This window comes from Prionailurus viverrinus, chromosome B1 (genome assembly GCF_022837055.1).
Source record: "Prionailurus viverrinus isolate Anna chromosome B1, UM_Priviv_1.0, whole genome shotgun sequence".
NCBI classification, from domain to species: domain Eukaryota; kingdom Metazoa; phylum Chordata; class Mammalia; order Carnivora; family Felidae; genus Prionailurus; species Prionailurus viverrinus.
The window spans coordinates 63,279,420-63,301,565 of record NC_062564.1 but is presented as its reverse complement, the minus strand read 5'-3'; the positions used below and the strand labels follow the sequence as shown (position 1 = coordinate 63,301,565).

General features: G+C 40.3%; 1 protein-coding gene across 3 annotated transcripts in view; it reads right to left on the bottom strand.

Moving 5' to 3' along the window:
- Positions 1-7,551: 7,551 nt before the first annotated feature.
- Positions 7,552-22,146, bottom strand: part of TMEM192 (transmembrane protein 192) — a 33,691-nt gene continuing 19,096 nt past the window's right edge. For 2 of the 3 annotated variants that reach the window (XM_047857351.1, XM_047857349.1), the window contains 3 exons: positions 18,707-18,841; positions 12,117-12,219; positions 11,016-11,562 (listed from right to left, as the gene is read on the bottom strand). In XM_047857351.1, the coding sequence (XP_047713307.1) occupies positions 11,424-11,562; positions 12,117-12,219; positions 18,707-18,841 (377 nt within the window). In that variant the 3' untranslated portion in view covers positions 11,016-11,423. Of the gene's footprint in view, positions 9,554-11,015; positions 11,563-12,116; positions 12,220-18,706; positions 18,842-22,146 lie in introns of those variants that run through there. The other variant, XM_047857350.1, reaches the window with a different exon arrangement.

Sequence of the window (22,146 nt, the reverse complement as noted above, 5' to 3'; positions counted from 1 at the left end):
GGGTGGCTCAGTGGGTTGGGTGCCCGACTTCGGCTCAGGTCATGATCTCACGGTCCGTGAGTTCGAGCCCCGCGTCGGGCTCTGTGCTGACAGCTCAGAGCCTGGAGCCCGTTTCGGATTCTGTGTCTCCCTCTCTCTCTGCCCCTCCCCTGTTCATGCTCTGTCTCTCTCTGTCTCAAAAATAAATAAACGTTTAAAAAAAAAAATTAAAAAAAATTTTTTTTAAAAACCCAAAAAAGCAAAAAAGCAAAAATCCCTCACATCCACCTCATCTCGACCTGCACAGAGTTTCAAACTGTTACTATGGTGGTATTGGTCAATGTTATCTGTACATTTTTCAAAAGTCATAGAACTTCATAGCAACAGTGAATTTTCCTGTATGTAAATGTTAAAACTGTGTGTAGAAAACAGGGAAAGAGCAAAGGAGACAGCAGAAATTGCCAGTCGGGTGACAAGAAACCCAAAGATTGTGGTGACCTGGAAGCTGAGTAAAGCAAGTATATCAAGGAGGGTATGATGAACTCAGATGCTCTTGAGATCCAGGACGGTGAGAGGTGAGTACTGACTGAGCATCACGGAAGTCTCTAGTGACCTTGCCTACAGTAGCTTCTGTGGAGCAGTAGAGGCAAAAGCCTGACAAAAATGTGGGTTCAAGAGAGAATCGGAGAAGTAAAGACAATTAACAAAGATCAGTGCCAGTCCGTGAGCTATTAACAAATAGTAACCGGTCCTCTAGGAGAAAGGAGTATACACTAGAATTTAAACCAACACACTGATTCTGTTATTCAGAAATCTTGCTATGAAAAAAAGTCATCTAATCTTAATCCTTAGTGACAGCTGATTTACATACTGGCTCAAGAGCCTTCTCTTCTCATGGATTGGTTACAGTTGCCAGCACCAGACCAGAGACCAACCACACTTTGAGCAGAACTGGCAACACTCTAGAAGGGTTTGCTGCTTTACATCTTAAGAAGTTGTCAGGGCACCCAGCCGGTGAAGCATCTCACTTTGGCTCAGGTCATGATCTCACGGTTTGCGAGTTTGAGCCCCACATCTGGCTCTCTGCTGTCACGCAGAGACCACTTGGATCCTCTATGTTCTCCTTCTGCTCCTACCCCACTCATGTGTGTGTGTGCTCGCGTGCTCTCTCAAAAATAAACATTAAAAACATTTTTTTTACATTAAAAATAAATAAGGCCTTTTGTTTCCTATTCTTCTGTCATTGTGACATTGTCACTGTGAGTTTATGCTTTAACAAATTCTTTATTTTTTATTAAAAATTGTTTTTGTTTTAATGTTTATTTTTGAGAGAAAGAGAGAGAGAGTCAGAGCAAGAGCGGGGGAGGGGCAGAGAGAGGGAGAGAATCTGAAGCAGGCTCCAGGCTCTGAGCTGTCAGCACAGAGCTGGATGCGGGGCTTGAACCCACAAACCACAAGATCATGACCTGAACTGAAGTCAGATGCTTAACCGAGTAAGCCACCCAGGTGCCCCACAAATTCTTTAAAAAAAAAAAAGTTTATTTATTTTGAGAGAGAGAGAATGAGCAGGCGAGAGGCAGAAACAGAATCCCAAGCTCAGAGTCTGATGGGCTTGATCTCATGAAGTGTGAGAACATGACCTGAGCCGAGATCAAGAGTCGGATGCTTAACTGACTGAGCCATCCAGATGCCCACCTTAACACATTCTTTACTATCATTTTAGCAGAGGAATCAGTAGTAACTTTGTATATTCAATCCACGCCATCTTTACTTTCAAGTACCAGGTTTTCTTTGTATGTATGCTATGCACTATTACTTACAAAGCAGTTATATTAAATATACTGAGTTGTAACTTACATTTTTTATTTACTATATGTTGAACATTTCTTTATTCATTAGAAAATAAGTCACTGTACACATTTTAAATAATACAGAAGCAGAATAAAAAGCCAAAAATCTTTACTTTTATTCTTCTTCTTCAACTCTTCTACCTTTCATTCTCCCACTCCCATTCACTCTTTACAGTGTGAACTACTAAGTTTGTTTTATATCCTTCTGGACCTACTTCTGTCTTGATTCACACACACGCACACATGCACACACAAATTCTTAACCTAAGGGGAATATCAAAACATTATACAAATATATTGGACAATATGCTTTTTTTCACTTAGCAGTGTATTAGAGGCATGATTTCATGTTGGGGTGTGTGTGTGTGTGTGTGTGTGTGTGTGTGTGTGTGTGTATTTGCTTATATAATTTTCATACATGAATACTTTTGTAGAAAAGATTGTTGGGAGTCAAAATTACTGGGTCAAATTACCACTAAGAATGCTTTTCCACTTATTTGCCCATTATTGACATATCCATTGTGCACACTCCTGCCAAACTTGGATATAACCAATCTCTTCACTCTTGCTACTGTGACTTGCAAATGTACCTTGTTTAACTTCTATTTCCCTGATAGGTAATAAGGTGGATTTTCGCCACTGTGTTTCATCTATGAGGTACGTGTATTTATCCTTTATTTTTCTTTGCTGTGCTTTTGTAAATCTTAACTTTAACATTTGAATAGGGCACTTGGGTGGCTCAGTTGATTAAGTGTCTGACTTTTGATGTTGGCTCAGGTCACGATCTCACGGTTTTTGAGATTGAGCCCCGAGTTGGCCCCCCACGCTAAGCATTCATGGAGTCTGCTTGGGATTCTCCGTATCCCTCTCTGCCCCTCCCCCACTCATGCTCATCTCTCTCTCTCTCTCTCTCTCTCTCTCTCTCTCTCAAAATAAATAAATTTAAAAAATAAAAATAAAAAATATCAAATTTTAAAATTTAAAACCTAGGAAGGGATATACAATGAAGTCTGGCTCCCACCTGTCTCCTAGCCACCCAGTTCTCCCCACAGGTTGGTAGAGGTGAACTGTGAGTCCCAACCCTCTAAATCATGTGGCTGGTCTTACAGGCAACTAGTCCCTGTCCTTAGGGGGGTTTCCAAAAGTCACTTCAATAACATGTAAACCCAGGTGTGGTTGAAAGGGGCTTGTTATGAATAACAAGACACTCCTTTCACTTTTATGGTCCTAGAGCTATTTGGGAATCTGCTGGAAGACCAACTATTTTAACAAAAGGTACTCCCAGTGCTCTTAGGAGACTCCAAGGTTTAGGAGCTCTATGCCAAATGTATTTTTCTTATAAATCACAAATCACACTCTGTGACATGAATTGTAAATATTTTTTTACCCATTTTTGTATTTGTCTTCTAACTTTTGGCTCGTTCCTCTCATAACACTTTTTGCCAAGGGGAAATTTGAATTTTTATGTAGTTAAATATATCAGGGTTTTCACTGATGGCTTTTATACCAATCTTAGAAAAAGTTCCCCTACTCTGAAGTGATTTTAAAAACCTCTTCCATTGTTTATAGTACTTTCATAGTTTTACTTTAAACCATGAAATCTTTGAATCAGCAGTAATTTATTAGAAATGAATTCCAAGGCAGGGATATAATCTGTGAACCTAAACAAGGAGGTAAACTGCAACAAGCTCAAATTACCAGAAATTGAGTTTATTTGGGAACAGCACAAGAATTGCAGTTCAGGGAATGCATGCTCTAGCAATCTACAGGCAAGTTTGCTGAGGATTTGGGGTGGTTTGTATTTATAGGCAAGGAGTACAGAGCAGGCAGGGGTGGAGGGGGTGGGGGCGTCTAGTCCAGCCAGAGTTCAAACAAGAAGCTCATTGGCTTGAGGATGGGGAGAGCTTCTTGGTGGATGTTCACTGGACAGGAGATAAGTCTCAGTCTTCTGTACATCAGGCATTTATGGGAAATCAGTCTCTGTTCTTAAATTCCATGCTTCTGAAGGTGCATGTGTGAGGTTCTCCATTTCATATCCTCCAGTTCCATGTCAGATGGAAATCCTTTCACAAACCTGTGTTTTTCCTTGATGGTTGACCTAGTTGTCTCAATACCATTTACTGAATGAGCTAACCTTTTGGTGATTTGAATTGTCACCTTTTATATCCTAAATTCCCATATATACTTCGGTCTGTTTGTCCCTTTCCTTTTTTGTTACATTGATCTGATTGTGGGCAGTATCTCACTATTTTAATCATTACTGTTATAGTATGGCTGATATTATATTATGATATGATATTATATTATGGCTGAGCACTAGTCCTCATAGATAGATTAACCAAGGGAGAACGGCCGTGTTTACGATGTCAAGCCTCTATCTGAGGACATGCCATGCCTTTTCATGTCTTATTTTTCAGTAGTGTTTTTAACTTTTCTTCAAAAAGATCTAGGTATTTAGTCTTTTTTGTTGTTATTATAAATGGGGTCTTTTTTGAATTGTATCTTCTAGCTGGTAGTTGCTTCTATAAAGCAATAGATTTTTACATATTAACTTTGCACCCAGTCACCTTACTGAATTTGAATTCTCTCATTTCTGTTTTTTTTTTTTTTTTTAATAGTTTTCCCAGTAGGTTCTTTGGAGTTTTCTGCATCTTCAATCATGTTATCTGCAAACAGTGTTAATTTTATCACTTCCTTTTCAAATTATATAGCTCCATATTGTTTTTCTTATATACATGTTTTGTTAAAACCTCTAGAATAATAAGTATAGACATTCTCATTTCTGATGTTACTGGAAACATGTCTGATATTTTCTACTGATTTTCTTTTCTGTAGCATTCTTTTCAAATGAAAATCTTATGCAGGATAATGGGTTTTTTTTTACCATTTAAATTTGAATTGATATGATTACCTTCCAATCAGGAGAGAGAAACCAAGCAAATGAGTAAATTATATCATACTGTAGGAGATAAGTACAGTGGGGGATGAATCAAACAGGATATAAAGGAAGAAAAATTTTCCCTTCTTCTCTTCTAGATTCTTTGGCTGGTCTGGTAACAGAATGGGCATAAGACAGATTAACAAGAAAAAAACGAATTTAATTTCATACACACAGGAGCCCCATAAAAAAGATGAGACTCATAGCAGGAAGCCTTTAAACCTTTTAGACAAAGAAACAATACATTTGTGAAAAACTGACAAGACAAAGGGGTTTGGGCTTAGGGATAGTAAACTGGGGTGAAGAATTATCAAGACTTGTTTATACAGTCTCTTTAGCCTTAAACCCCATCTCTGGTCATAAGGATGCCTTCTACCCTCCTTGTACAAGGCAGACAGCTTTCACATGGGACATTTACAATCTCCTTTCAGGGGGGAAAGGGGAGGATCAGAGTTTCTGAGAGGGTCACTGTTTCTCAAGTATCTTTAATTCAAAATAATCAATAAGCCAAAGCGGCATGTTTTGGGGTGACAGTGTAAACCCCTACGAGGGTAAGGAAGATAGAAAATGGTGAGTATGGGGAAAGCTGTGGTTTTAAATAGTGGTCCAGAGCAGGCTTCACTGAGAAAGTACATTTAACAAAGACTGGGAGGAAGAAGGATATATGTAAATGGCTAATTCTAAGTAGAGGGAACAGCAACTGCAAAGGTCTGAGGTGGAAATGGGTCTCACAGTCCAACAATCACAATGTAACTGAAACAGAGTAAGTAAAAGAAGAGTAGGAAGAGAGGAGGGAAGAGTGGGAGGTGGGCAGATTCTCTAGAGTCCTAGAGGTCAATGCCATGCTTTGGTTTTTACTGATAGGGAACCATTAGAGTAACGTGATGGGTGTTTTAGAAGAATCTCTTTGCTACTATATTAAACACTGATGTTTTGGGAGCAGGGTGTGTGTGGCAGTTAGAAGCCAAAAGACCACTTAAGAGACTATTAAAATAATCCATGTGAGGATGATGGATTCTAGATCTATTTTAAAGGAAAAGTCAGCAGGATTTGCCCAAAGACTGTATATAGGTGTGAGGGGTGGAAGAGCTGTCACTATGGAGACAGAAGGCTGTGGAGGACAGCCTGGCTTTTGATGTGTTATGTTGGCGATGTCTTAGATGTTACCGTAGAGGGCTAGATGAGGGAGCCAGGTATAGGAGTCTGGAGTTCAAAAAGACCGGAGGTACACATTTGGGAGTTGCCAGCTTGCGGACTGTATTAAAGACACAAGTTTACCAAGAAAGTGAATCCTGACGGAGAAGAATGAGGCCCAGGGGCTGAGCTCTGGAGTACACTAACAATGAGAAGAAAAGGAACCTGCAAAGGAGAGAGAACAAGAAGCCAGTGAGGTCGGAACACAACCAGGAGTTTGCAGTGTCTTGAAAGCCAAATGAAGATGAATCATGGAGGGAGTGCTCAGCTGAGTCTCCTGCCGCTCACAGGCTAAGGAAGAGGAGACCTATGCATTTATCCCTAGCTCAAGCAATACAGAATGGCCTTCTTGGTAACCTTGACAAGAACAGTTTCAGTGGAGTAGTAGGGCGAAAAGTAAGACTAGATTAGAGAAAACGTGAAGAGAAGAATTAGAGACAGGCTTCCTTGGTTTAGAAATAAAACAATTAAAAATAAATAAATTAATTAATTTAAAAAAAGGAGCAGGGAGGCGCTTGGGTGGCTCAGTTGGTTAAGCAGCCGGCTTCAGCTTAGGTCACGATCTCATGGTCTGTGAGTTCAAGCCCCGCGTCAGGCTCCATGCTGACAGCTCAGAGCCTGGAGCCTGTTTCAGATTCTGTGTCTCCCTCTCTCTCTGCCTCTCCCCAGCTCGCACTCTGCCTCTCTCTGTCTCAAAAATGAATAAACATTAAAAAAAAGAAAGAAACAATTTTCCTTAAGAAACCTAGGTAATGTTTTGAGATTTTTGTGATTTGTGATTGACATATTTTCAAAGTTTGTTTCCTTAAGAATTTAAGACTTCTAAAAGCATCTCTGATCAAGTTGTGAGATCATTAAAGTAAGTCTTTTCTGTAAAGAGGATGGAGGAAGAAGAACATAAAGTTCATTTCATTTGCCATTTGATTTTCTGAAAGGCTATAGTACACACAAGTTAAATTTTCTCTGTAAGTCATAGTAACATAAGAGTACTCCACAAGGTGTAATTTACAGAATAATCGAATTTATCAAACCCAATGGTTGGTTTATTTGTCTACTGTGTTTAAGTCCATCTTTCCTCTGCTCCCACCCCCCACACCATCATTGGCATGCAGATTCCATGAGAACAGGAACCCTCTCTGTCTTACTGACCCCTGAATTCCCAGCACCTAGAATACACTTGGGCACATGGTCAGTTCTGAATTAAATGCTAAGTGTTAAATGAAATGAAATGCATGTTATGGAGACATTTTGGGCTGTAACAACTGGGGGTACGTAGTGGCATCCTAGAGACAGAAATACTAATAAACATCCTACAGTTCATAGCATAGCCTCTCAAAACAAAGGCAATCCAACTTGAAATGTCAATAGTGACAAGGTTGGGCGCGCCTGGGTGGCTCAGTCAGTTAAGCGTCCCACTTCGGCTCAGATCATAATCTCGCAGTTTGTGAGTTCGAGCCCTGCGATGGGCTCCGTGCTGACAGCTCAGAGCCTGGAGCTAGCTTTGGATTCTGTGTCTCCCCGCCCCCCCCCCCCCCCCCCCCCCGCTCCCCCTGCCCCGACCCTCTCTGCCCCTCCCCTACTCGTGCCCCGTCTCACTCTGTCTCTCAAAAATAAATAAATGTTAAAAAAAAACAATAGTGGCAAGGTTGGAGAATGCTGCCTTAAAGGAAAAAGGAGAATTAGCTTGATTCATGTAAGACTTGGGTCTGAATCCCTGGAAGAAGGAAAAGGACCTTCAGAAGCTGGGTATATTAAAATTCACTCAAGACACTGCTGGCTCTCACACAAGGAAACATCTGATGTGGCTTTTAGGCATGCATTTGTGTGAACTTTTTCACTAGGGCTGCAGCAGATAAAATCTAGGCTGCAGTGTTTGAAGAGATCATAGCAGAAGAACACAGAACAATGAAATATTTCCAACAGATAGAAACTGAGGACTACCCTTATATATAAAGTGAGATTATGTTTGTTAAGAAAAAGAGTATTGCAGGAGAATAATAAGCAAAAGACCTGATGATATATACAGGTCACAAAAGATTGATACAAGGTCAAAGAATATGGGGGAAAACACTCAACTTCATTAGCATTTGAGGAAATGCAATATGAAACAATGACACACACACACACACACACACACACACACACACACACACACACACACATATATATTTTAACCCATTGGAAGGACTAGAATTAAATATAGACGGAAAACACCCACAGGTGGTGAAAGTATGGGACAACAAGCAGTATAAACTGGTACAATTCCTTAGCAGTGGGATTTCAGATAGTTTTTTTCCTTATAGTTTTCGATAGTGCTCTTTTAAAAAATGAGCTTTTAACATATAAGCCATGATGCTATTGTCCTCTGAAATAAAATCCCCAAATTACAGACATCTATGTTACACATATATACATATGTACTTTCAATAGAATGCTACTATACTTGCCCTAGTTCAGGGCCAAATCTTTCTGCCATCTACTTTTTCTCCATCTTGTACTACAATCTGATGCTCCTGAAAATAAAACTGACTCCGTCACTTCCTTGCTTGAGACTCTTCAGCGGACCCCATTCCAGGACGGGCCGCTCAGCACAGAGAACAAAAAGGTACTCTCCCAGATCTGATGCTGTCCGCCTCTCCTCCCATGTCGTGCTTCACACTCAAGTGCACAGCGCTTGTGATGTCTGCAGCTGTTTGCCTTGCTCCTTTACTCATTCATTTGCCTGGAATTCCCACAGCCCCTTCCCTGCCAGGGTGCCCTGGCCTGAAGTTCCAATAGTTCCTCGGGCTTATAGCCATTATTTCACTTAGCACAGAGCCTAGAAATCCTAGTCCTCTTCCTCCTTACAAACCAGGGTCTCCTTAAGTTTTGTGTCTGCTGTGCCACCACACCACCTGCCTGGTGAATAGAATGCTTAACATTTAAAGTGCTTTGTTCATTATCCTGTTTTCCTAGTTCCGATACTTCATCTCATTTTTGCTCATTGTTTGGTACTTTCATGATTGAGTTTAGAGAAGTCTTTGCAGTTATACAGACATCACATCAGAATCTGAGCATCCTAACTTTTTAACTGTATCTTTCTCTGTAAACCAAAGTTCATCCTATACACCCTTAGAAACTCACTATAGATCCAAATGAATTTAAATAAGAATCGTCTATCACTGGTGTTTTCTTTTTGAAAAGGAAAATAGCTGAAGGCTGTTGGACATGACTGCCAACTGACCCATTAGCTAAACTTGGACAGTCGGAGGCTGCTCACCCCTCCCCTGTCCTTGGAATAGACGTTCTGCCCACCGTCTCACAGTGGGAGCTGTTCCGAGGACACAGCTTTGGGAGAATAACGTGCTGTTGAGACCTCCGGATGGTATATGAGGCCAATTAAGGCCTCTTTATAAACTTAAGATTCTGGTGGGTGGATGCAGAGATCTGTTTACCTGACAGCCCGCCTCTCAAGACAAGCCTTGTACACAAGTTCCCTTGTTCATTAAACCTCCTACCTGCCAATCTGGAGTGCTCTGCCTCTCTCTCTGGTTGCTCTCTGTCCTCTATGCGGGGCCAGTTTCAGATTATACCCAGGAAGCTCCCAAGGAGGCTGCAAACCAACAGAGGCAGTTTATGGCTTCTGCCAGAACACAGAGACAGATTTCCAGAGAAGGCAATGACTTTGAGATAGACTTATTAAAAAGGAAGGAAAGAAAAAGAAGAAGGAGGAGGAGGAGGGGGAGGGGGAGGGGGAGGAGGGAGAGAGAAGTCGGGAAACTTGGATACAATCTAAATCTTAAAAACATAATTTCGGCTTTAGTTTGTAGATGTTGTCATTTGGGGATTCAAGGGTATTGCCTACAGGGGATATACCATCACCTTTACCTTGGTAAAAAAAAAAAACAAACTTTTAGAATGGTCCAGTAACCGCTATATCTAAGGGAAGCTTGGTGTTTGGCCTCCATAAGTACCTGGATGGGTTTTCAAATGAAATATTTAATATTTAAGGGTTTTCAAATGAAATATTATTCAGCTAGTGACCAACATACATAATCACAAATATCCCCTCTCCTCATATTAAGCTTTCTAGGGCAGTATATAAAGGTGCTAATAGCAAATGGATAAATTAAAAGGGCAAACTAGGAAAACTGGGGAAATAATGCCCTTTACTCATAAAGTGCTTCATTTTCCCTGGAGAATGAGATAATGTTTAATATTTATATAAGTCTATATGACATTTTATTCCTATAATTTAAAAGCATAATCCAAGGGGCACCTTGCTGGCTCAGTCGGAAGATTGTGAGCCTTTTGATCTCGGGGTCGTGAGTTCAAGCCCCACACTGGGTACAGAGATTAATTAAATAAATAAAACCTAAAAAAAAAAAAAGTATAATCCAAGACTAAAAAAGGTCCTCTTTCCCTTTTTAGACCAAATTAAAGTCACAGAACATATCTTTCTTGACCTAGTCAAGGCACAGTCAATACTGAAATCTATGGCAACTTCTTGAAGAAGGGTAAAAATAAAGGTAGGGGGGCATCTGAGTGGCTCAGTCGGTTGAGTGTCTGACTCCTCTAATTTTGGCTCACGTCATAATCTCAGTTCGTGAGTTCGAGCCCCATGTTGGGCTCTGTGCTGATGGTGTGGAGCCTACTTAGGATTCTCTCTCTCTCTCTCTCTCTCTCTCTCTCTCTCTGCCTGTCCTATGCATGTCCCCCACCTCTCTCAATAAATAAATAAAATAAAAAAAAAATAAAGGGAAAGTTCTCAAATTTTCTCTTAAGTATTTCAGTCGTTGCTAATGAAAAGTACTGCCGATGTAACAAGCAACACTGGTCAGTCTAACACTGGTCCATGTAAACTCAGTATCTTATTTCTGGAGAATGGAAAACTGTAGGAGTTTGCATAGGAAATCACCTAGTGAGATCTTGGTCCTACAGTGAGGAAATGCTTCATAAAAGCTGCAGCACAGGTCATGCTGTAATCCCAAACCACATGAGCATGTCAAGTACATGACAAAGCTCTGAAGGGGGAAAAAACATAAACCACCAGAAACAATGACTTCTCTCATCAGTTTAAGAATGGAAAGAACTTATTTGATCAAAACCCTGTTTAAAATAGATTATCGAGTCAGACTTCCTCTATATAAATAACCAAATTATTACAGGGTTCTAATGTCATGTGGTACAAACATTGAGCGAGGAGGTGTTTAAATTATACTTTTGATCCTATGATAAATCAGGCAGTTAAACAACTATACAATGTGCAAAAACAGACCTCCTTGAGTTACCAATGAAGTACCTTTCAAGTGACCCGCAAGTCCCACATATTGAACAGCCACACAGGTGAAAATGAAATTCAGGTTTCCAACAAAAATTGTCAAATGTTATCTGGCAAAAGCTGCAATTCCCCAGGACAGCTTGTCAGTCAGTCTTACGTTACTCTGGAGTCCTCTGCACCTGCTGTCTTGGCCTTGAGTCTCTCACATTCTACTAGGTGGAGAGTCTAGCTCGGAGGAAGTGAAAGTCAACAACCGTTTACTCAACAGGGCATTGTGTCGCTTCAGGTATGCTATTATGTCTCCTTGCTTTTCAACGATGTCTTCTAGGCTTGAAATAGTCCTGCAAACAATCAGGATATTAATGGGTTGCACAAATTCACCAATACCCATTGGTCTCTTTGCAAATGGGTCGCTAATAGTTTTCAGTACAGCATATTGTATTTGTGACTTTTTCTTAAGATATTTTAAGCCAAGGCAATATCCCAAAATAAGATTCTTTCATTAGACTTGGTTTCATTACAGTTGAATGGAATTAAGCAAATGGAACTTAATTCTAAAGGCACATATGCATGGGGGTGCCTGTGTGGCTCAGTTGGTTAAGCATCCAGCTCTTGGTTTCACCTCAGGTCATGATCTCACGCTTCATGAGTTCCAGTCTGCTATTGGGCTCCATGCTGACAGTGCAGAGCCTGCTTGGGATTCTCTCTCCCTCCCTCTCTCTCTGCCCCTCCCCCCTCCTCTCAAAATAAATAAATAAACTTCTACCAAAAACAAACAAAAAAGGCACATATGCATAATAATAAACTCCAAGCATTAGAATGTTTTCTAAATTTCCAGGGGAGAAAAATTTTTATAATTCTCTCTCTAGTCTTTTACACCCCACCCAAAGCCTACCTGAATCCAGTCTCCGAGGTTATATTGCTGGGGTAAGCATAGATTTTTTCTTCTTCAAGTACATCAGGCTGTGGCTTGGCTTTATTAAAGTTTCGAATTTTCACTAAAATAATAAAGTCATTGTCAGGTTAGATAATTATGAAAAATAATGTATTTCCACTTATTCAAATTACATTAATTGGCTATGCTTTTCAAGTAAGTTAATATGGGTAAAAATGCTTCATAAAATGAATAAACAGGTTTGTTTATTGATGTACTCAAACCTTTGAAAGTCTATGTGCCAGGCCTGTCCTAAACACTGGGTATACAGACAGTATTGTTACTATCGATAATAATAATAACAGCTATGATTTCTTTGTGAATTTAAAACACAGGCGAACTATTTTACACAGAATGCCTCATTCAGTTCTCAGAACCATCCCCTGAAGTAGGGGTTCTTATTATGCCTACTTTCCACAATAAAGTGAAGTCCAGGGAAGTTAAATTAAGTAGCCAGGTCTCCCAGCCAAGTACTAACCGGGCCTGACTCTACTTAGCTTCCAAGATCAGACAAGAACAGGAACGTCAGGGTATGGCTGTAGACAAGTAGCCAGGTTTCTAATCCAGGAACCAAAACCTTGAAGCCTTCACTGTTGATACTACCCTATAAAAAGAGCTACTAGTCCAGAGAAAAATACAGATGATAAGTCTACATTCCAAGGCAGTATGAAAGAACCAAGGGGTGCCTGGGTAGTTCAGTAGGTTAAATGTCTGAGTTTTGATTTTGGCTCACGTCATAATCTCATGGTTTGTGAGTTCAAGCCCTGAGTCGGGCTCTGTGCTGACAGCTCAGAGCATGCTTGGGATTTTCTCTTTCTGCCCCTACCCTGCTCATACATGCTTTCTTTCTCTCTTACAAAATAAATATATGAACGAACGAATGAAAGAGAAAGAAAGAAAATTAAAAAAAAGAAAAGAAAAGAACAAAAATCAAAGCTTACACAAGGAGCTGTGACAGCCCTGGAAAGCTGCCCCTTAACTCAGCAGCAGTGGGATGGGAGGGAGGATCATGGAGAGGGAGGATGGTAGGGCTTGCATCCAGCCTTGAAGAAAACACAAGAACTAATCACACAGACTAGAGGAGTAGAGAAGAAGGGTGTTTTAGGTGCAGGAAGAGCCTGAACAAATACTTAAGACCTTGACAAGGTGTATGTGTGTATGAGAGGGTGGAAACGTAGGTAGGGAAGATATGAGTAACTGGTGTTGCCGTGCCAAGGCATTAGATTTTGCTCTGAGAGTAAATGCAAGTCATTGAAAGCATCTCGTCATCATCCCTGAAGAGCAGGGATGAGTAGGGCCAGCTCATGGAGAGCCTTTTATGCCACAACAAGATTGCAGATTTTCTTCCTCGGGCCGTTAGAAAACACTAAACAGGGGTGTGCCCAGGTGGCTCGGTCCTTTAAACATCTGACGCTGGATTTCGACTCCAGTCATGATCTCACGACTTGTGAGTTCAAGCCCTGAACCAGGCTCTGCACTGTCAGCTCAGCTCTCTCTCCCTCTCTCTGCTTCTCCCCTGCTGGTGCTTATACATTCTCTCTCTCTCTGGAAAAAAAAAAAAAAAAAAAAAAAAAAGGAAACTCTGAACAGGGATGTTGTTAATGATTTGAATTTACCTATGAATACAATTATATTAGCAGGAGTAAAGAATACAAATGAAGAGGACAGAGGAAGGGAATTGTCCACACAGGATGTGATGAGTGTCTACTTAAGGCAGTGGCAGTGACAGAGGAAAGGAGACAAGTTTGAGAGGCAGGCAGACTGAACAGGACTGATGATTGATCCCTGGGAGAGTAAGGTGGAAGGAAGAATCCAAAAGGTTGTCTAGGTTTCTGATTAAAAGGTGCAGGCTGATCCTGCTAGCTGAGATGGGGAGGAGGGATGGGATGGGGAAGGTTTGGGAGAAGAGAAAGATGTTCCACCTCTGCCTTGTTGGTACACTGGAACACTTGGATGGAAATTATCACTAAGCAGATGGATGTAAAGGTTTGGGTGGCTCTGTTCATCTGAGGGCTGCCCATGAGTGTACAGATGGTAACTCTGAGTATGTAGGATGAAAAAAGACGAGGGAACACCAAAACCTACCAATATTAAAGAAGTAAAGAAAACGAATCTGCAAAGGCAGGCGGAGCATGAGGAAAGCGCAGTCATTGTTCACTGCCACAAAGATGAAGACATGAAGAGGACCCAGTGGATGTGGCAGTTTGGAGGCCACCCATGAACCTGGTTGTCAGCATGGAGCCCGACACGGGGCTCGAACTCCCAAACCGTGAGATCATGACCAGAGCCGAAATCAATAGTCAGTCACTTAACCGACTGAGCCACCCAGGCACCCCAAAACTCACTATCGTTTAAAATCATTTCAGTATGGAGAAGCAAGAAAAATCCATATATCAGGGAACCTATCTTAAATTTTCCATGACACCGAACAAAAGCAACATTTGTCTCTAGAAGCTATTCCCTAAATCTCTCCTATCAGAACCTACAGTACATTTAAGGGAACATTATAATTTAAAAAGTTAAGCCTACTATTGACGACGTGGAGGTAAAACAGTCATACTTGAATCTTCCAAAGCAATTCAATATTTGCAGAAACCCGAAGTTTATAATTATTATCATTATAAACACTTCCCTGTGTAAACCATCTATTTACTTTACAGGTCTGAAATACCAATTATCAGGTTTTCTAACATTAGGAAGCATATTATTTGAGATTTAAACAATTTTAATGGCATTTTTATTCAGATAAAAATTTAAAATTTAATGTGAATGAAGATGAAATATGCCATTAAGTCTTAGAGTATAGAATAAAGCAATTCTTTTTAATTAGGAGGGCAATGGATTAAAATAAATGGAAAAGAATAAAATAAAATTATTTTAAGTTTAGGTTCCATGTAATTGATATATTTGTGTCCAACTGTGAAAATGAATTCCAGTCAGGATTTTTGGAACATCTGTTTCCTTTGCCTCTTAAACACTCTCAGGTTTTTGTCTTTTTGTTTTTAACACTGCCTATTTTACTTATAATTAATTAAAAATGCTATAGCAAATTCTTTCAAAATGGTACAATAGGGGCACCTGGGTGGCTCAGTCGGTTGAGCCTCCGACTTCGGCTCAGGTCATGATCTCACGGGTTCGTGAGTTTGAGCCCTGCGTCGAGCTCTGTGCTGACAGCTCAGAGCCTGGAGCCTGCTTCGGATTCTGTGTCTCCCTCTCTCTCTGCCCCTTCCCCACTTATGCTCTCTGTCTCTCAAAAATGAATATTAAAAAAAAAATTTTTTTTAAAGGTACAATAAATCCTAGAGAAAAAAATCTTGGACTACATTTTAACACTATTAATTTCCTCTTATTTACATGATGACATTCAAATGACATCTGGAGTATGATTGTTACCTCCTTGTATGTCATAGACCATTCCACAGATATTACAGAAAACACTTTAATACAAGAAGTCTTGCACCCTCACAGTAAATAAAAGTTGTAAAGATACTGGAACATAACATGCCAATTCCACATTCAGATCTAAACTATCACCTCTTTTACAGCATTTGACAGATGTGTTTAGAATGGACCTGATCTTAATAAAGTAATTCAATATTCTTTTGTCACATGGATCACTTTACTGACACAGCAAGCTGTTTCTTATATATTGGAAAATAAACCTTACTTTAAAACTAAAGTTTTAAAGTATGATACTTTATTTATTTATTTATTTATTTATTTAAAACATAATTTATTGTCAAATTGGTTTCCATACAACATCCAGTGCTCATCCCCACAAGTGTCCTCCTCAGTGCCCATCACCCATTTTGCCCACTCCCACACCCCCCAGCAAATTTATGTTTTTAGAGTGAGGGACAAATGTAATCCTCTACATAATTTGTCTCATTGTTAGCTGATAACTACAGAAAAATTTATAAAGATCAGTCAATAATGTGACATCCTTCACATTTACAAACTAGTCACTCCATTCACATTCTAAGTACTCTTCTATAGGCCTAAGGAGATACAAAAAAAAAAAAAAAAAAAAAAACCAGTAAAATGAAACATAAACTGAGACTGATGTGATTTTGTCCTTCATAATTAGAGAAATGATCTCTTTCAAAATGGACAAGGTATTTTATTGTCACAAAATAACTGTTGAGCAGTGCCAGAAAATTAGGTACTATTTTTTTTTTTTACTTTTAAATTTCATATTTTAAATTTATATCCAAATTAGTTAGCATATAGTGCAATGATTTCAGGAGTAGGTTCCCTAATGCCCTCTTTATCCACTTACCCATCTCCCCTCCCACAACCCCTCCAGTAACCCTCTGTTTGTTCTCCATATTTAAGAGTCTCATGTTTTGTCCCCTTCCCTGTTTTTATATTATTTTTGCTTCCCTTCCCTTATGTTCATCTGTTCTGTGTCTTAAAGTCCTCATGTGAGTAAAGTCATATGATATTCGTCTTTCTCTGATTGACTAATTTTGCTTAGCATAATACCCTCTAGTTCTATCCATGTTGCAAATGGCAAGATTTCATTCTTTTTGATTGCCGAGTAATACTCCATTGTATGTATATACCACATCTTCTTTATCCACTCATCCATCGATGGACATTTGGGTGCTTTCCATACTTTGCCTATTGTTGATAGTGTTGCTATAAACATGGAGGTGCATATGTCCCTTCGAAACAGCACACCTGTATCCCTGGGATAAATAACTAGTAGTGCAGTTGCTGGGTCATAGGGTAGTTCTATTTTTAATTTTTTGAGGAACCTCCATACTGTTTTCCAGAGTGGCTGCACCATCTTGCATTTCTACCAACAATGCAAAAGAGATTGAAACAACATTACAATGTTACAATGTAACAATGCACCAATGTTAACCTGAGCCATTCTGACAGGTGTGAGGTGGTATCTCATTGTGGCTTTGATTTATTTCCCTGATGATGAGTGATGTTGAGTATTTTTTCATGTGTCCATTGGCCATCTGGATGTCTTCTTTGGAGAAGTGTCTGTTCATGTCTTTTGCCCATTTCTTCACTGGATTGTTTGTTTTTTGGGTGTTGAGTTTGATAAGTTCTTTATAGATTTTGGATACTAACCCTTTATCTGACAGGTCAGTTGCAAATATCTTCTCCCATTCTGTCAGTTGCCTTTTAGTTTTGTTGATTGTTTATTTCACTGTGCAGAAGCTTTTTATTTTGATGAGGTCCCAGTAGTTCATTTTTGCTTTTGTTTCCCTTGCCTCTAGAGACATGTTGAGTAAGAAGTTGCTGCAGCCAAGATCAAAGAGGTTTTTGCCTGCTTTCTCCTCGAGGATTTTGATGGCTTCCTGTCTCACATGTAGGTCTTTCATCTATTTTGAGTTTATTTTTTGTGTATGGTGTAAGAAAGTGGTCCAGGTTCATTTTTCTGCATGTGGCTGTCCAGTTTTCCCAGCACCACTTGCTGAAGAGACTGTCTTTATTCCATTGGATATTCTTTCCTGCTTTGTCAAAGATTAGTTGGCCATATGTTTGTGGGTAAAAATTAGCTACTATTATGGACAGATTGTACTGCATGCCAATATTGCAGCAGGAATGAAATCTATATTTTTCCAGGGCTTGAATTTTTTTCTGTTAAAAGTATCCTTCCATCTATTTTTCATGTTAATGTATCTAAGGCTTACTTTAATTTTACCACTGAGAGTTCTGAGAGAGGCAAAGAGACAGAGACAGACAAACAGACCAACCCTCAGCTCTAAATTTAGAAAATGGGTTCATAAATAGTTTATCCTAAAGGAAGTGTAGGCTAAATGCAGTTTTGTATGCATTATTTATTTATTTACTTACTTTGTATTTTGTTATTATTATTATTATTTTATTATTATTATGTTTTAGCAGGCTCCACACCCAGCAAGGAGCCAAACACGGGCTTGAACTTACCACCTCGAGTTCAAGACTTAAGCTGAGATCAAGAGCTGGATGCTTAACCAACTGAGCCACCCACGTACCCCTGTATTTCTTTTCTTTTTTTTTTTTTAAGTTTATTTATTTATTTTGAGAGAGAGACAGAACACAGAAATGGCAGAGAGGCAAAGAGAGTGGGAGAGAGAATCTCTAGCAGGCTCTGCACTGCCAACGCAGAGCCCAACATGGGGCTTGAACCCACGAACCATGAGCCGAGGTCAAGGGCTGGGTGCCTAACTGACTGAGCCACCCAGGTGCCCCTGTATTTCATTATTTTAAATTTAATGCCAGAATTACATTTCAGTTGCCTTTGAGGAAGCAAATGTTTGTGGGTTTTTAAAATTCTTTTGTTTTTGTATTTTTTAATGATCAGGCATTACTTGAGTTGACCAAGATTTGTTGATGACACAAATTTAGAAACGTGACTCGTTGGTATCTTCCTGTTGGCTTGAAATTGAGGAAGTCTGGATGTGGTCAGCAACGAGAGGTAGAGGTGCTAAAGAGGCTCTCAGCTACTAGAAACACCCTGCCTCAAAGATAACAGCAAACTTCCCACTATCAGGGATGGAACAAGCAGTTAAAGGGGTCTGTCCCAACTGTGTAGTTGTAATTCTCACCTGTGTAAGTAAGCAGACACGTCAGGGAGCAGATGAGTTCCAGGGCCAGGATGGCCAGGATGAGGTCAAGATACAACCTGCTGGGCTCCGGGAAGGAGTGCTGCACGCACAGCACGAGGAGAAGAGCCGTGTTGCCTGAGGAGAAGAAAGAAACACAGAGTCAGCAGAGCGCAGAGCCGGCCCCAGGGCAGGCTTGCAAGGGGGCCACTTACGCTGAGCAGTCAAGTGAGCAAAAGGACAAAAGCCCCAAACTGCTGCTCTCTTGAGGAAAAAAAACCCCAACCCGTCTGAGTTAATGATGCCCCATAATACTTAAAAGCTAAGAAATGATTTTTTGCTTTATAAAATTATTCACAATGGCATATGTGTTGAGTCTTGTGTGCATTTGAGAAAGGATGCAGTTCGTAGAACTTTGCATTAGCCCAGTTCTTCAGAATCCAGAGGCACGAGGACCCTGGTCGCCCATGCTGGTGACAAACTGCAACAACACAGACTGCCGCGAGGCTGAGAATGTTGCAGTTATCCGCACCATCTGGGTGGAACGCCGGGACACGTTGCTAACCGTGGACAAGTGACCTGATACCTCTGATCCTCAACTTCCTTGTCTGAAAAATGGGGATGACCGGACCTTGCTCACAGTCCTGTTGTGAGGCATAGATGAGTTAATATGTGAAAAATACTTATAATGGCAAGTATTTGATAAATATGAGCTACTCCCCCTCCCCACTCCTGGCTCAGCATACCTATTACTTGGTTTTGAAGACCATCAAAATATAACACAGAAGAAAAATAAAATTCTGGAGCAAAGAGCCCAGGTCTTGCCGTAGCGTAGTGTATGATGGAGTTTGCCATGGGGACCTGCTTGGAGGAAGGGTTGTATGGCAGTGTGCTTGCAACTGTGAAGGATTACACGAAATCAGAATTATTCTGATAATTCTGGGGATACCTACCCTTTCTTGAATGCCTACTAGGCACTGTTCACTTCCTCCTACAATAGAGTTTGTGTGATAAATATTATATCTCCAATTTTATAGAGACAAAGTATCAGGATGAAGCTAATCACTATCTGACAATATTATCACCAGCGATAAAAACAATAGTTACACTCATCTGATTAGCTGGAAATTCTACAGCCTCATAGATTTACCTTTTTATTCTTCATATAAGGAAAAAATACTTAAAGAAAATAGAAACAAGGTAAATACCCGCCCCAATCTCTTTGATTTTCTGGGTCCTTCCTTATATGAGCAACATAAAAGTGTTGCCATTTGTGATTAAAGTAAGGGTCCGATTGCTTAGAAACAGATTAAGGGTCATATTAGCAAGAATTTGAAAGTGAGAGGAAAGGTAAAGATTAGACAATCCTTTGGTGGGCTTCAAAAATACTATTTCCAGACCAGTCACTTGAACATTATTTTTGTCATAATTCATATAAGTTAAAAATGGGTTTTGCTTTTATCTTTGTGGGTGGCAGGAAAGGTCATAGTGACATCTTCTGGCCCAAAACAAGTACTACATATCAGCAGTTCAACATATAAGCCAAACTCTACCCCAGGGAACAGTAAAAATGTCACCCCTTTCATGATGAGTCAAATCAGCCATCTCTATAATATGCTTCTTTCTCTGTTATAGCATGGCCCTGCGGCTTCCACTGAGAACATCACTGAGTGGATGAACTCACAGCTTGCCCCTTAAGAAAATGTACTAACAGTCTCCCAACCAACAAGAGTCCAGGGACAGATGGCTTTCCAGGGGAAATCTACCAAACATTTAGAGTTAACACCTATCCCTTTGAAGCTATCCCAAAAAATAGAAATGTAACGAAAACTTCCAAACTCTATGATGCCAGCATTACCTTGATTCCAAAAGCAGACAGAGACCCCACTAAAAAGGAGAACTACATCCCAATCAAAATTGCACCAGCATTCTTCTCGAAACTAGAACAAGCAATCCTAAAATTCATATGGAACCACAAAAGGCCCCGAATAGCCAAAGGAATTTTGAAGAAGAAGACCAAAGCAGGAGGCATCACAATCCCAGACTTTAGCCTCTACTACAAAGCTGTCATCATCAAGACAGCATGGTATTGGCACCAAAACAGACACATAGACCAATGGAATAGAATAGAAACCCCAGAACTAGACCCACAAACGTATGGCCAACTCATCTTTGACAAAGCAGGAAAGAACATCCAATGGAAAAAAGACAGCCTCTTTAACAAATGGTGCTGGGAGAACTGGACAGCAACATGCAGAAGGTTGAAACTAGACCACTTTCTCACACCATTCACAAAAATAAACTCAAAATGGATAAAGGACCTAAATGTGAGACAGGAAACCATCAAAACCTTAGAGGAGAAAGCAGGAAAAGACCTCTCTGACCTCAGCCGTAGCAATCTCTTACTCGACCTATCCCCAAAGGCAAGGGAATTAAAAGCAAAAGTGAATTACTGGGACCTTATGAAGATAAAAAGCTTCTGCACAGCAAAGGAAACAACCAACAAAACTAAAAGGCAACCAACGGAATGGGAAAAGATATTCGCAAATGACATATCGGACAAAGGGCTAGTATCCAAAATCTATAAAGAGCTCACCAAACTCCACACCCAAAAAACAAATAACCCAGTGAAGAAATGGGCAGAAAACATGAATAGACACTTCTCTAAAGAAGACATCCGGATGGCCAACAGGCACATGAAAAGATGTTCAGCGTCGCTCCTTATCAGGGAAATACAAATCAAAACCACACTCAGGTATCACCTCACGCCAGTCAGAGTGGCCAAAATGAACAAATCAGGAGACTATAGATGCTGGAGAGGATGTGGAGAGACGGGAACCCTCTTGCACTGTTGGTGGGAATGCAAATTGGTGCAGCCGCTCTGGAAAGCAGTGTGGAGGTTCCTCAGAAAATTAAAAATAGACCTACCCTATGACCCAGCAATAGCACTGCTAGGAATTTATCCAAGGGATACAGGAGCACTGATGCATAGGGCCACTTGTACCCCAATGTTCATAGCAGCACTCTCAACAATAGCCAAATTATGGAAAGAGCCTAAATGTCCATCAACTGATGAATGGATAAAGAAATTGTGGTTTATATACACAATGGAATATTACGTGGCAATGAGAAAAAATGAAATATGGCCTTTTGTAGCAACGTGGATGGAACTGGAGAGTGTGATGCTAAGTGAAATAAGCCATACAGAGAAAGACAGATACCATATGGTTTCACTCTTATGTGGATCCTGAGAAACTTCACAGGAACCCATGGGGGAGGGGAAGGAAAAAAAAAAAAAAGAGGTTAGAATGGGAGAGAGCCAAAGCATAAGAGACTTAAAAACTGAGAACAAACTGAGGGTTGATGGGGGGTGGGAGGGAGGAGAGGGTGGGTGATGGGTATTGAGGAGGGCACCTTTTGGGATGAGCACTGGGTGTTGTATG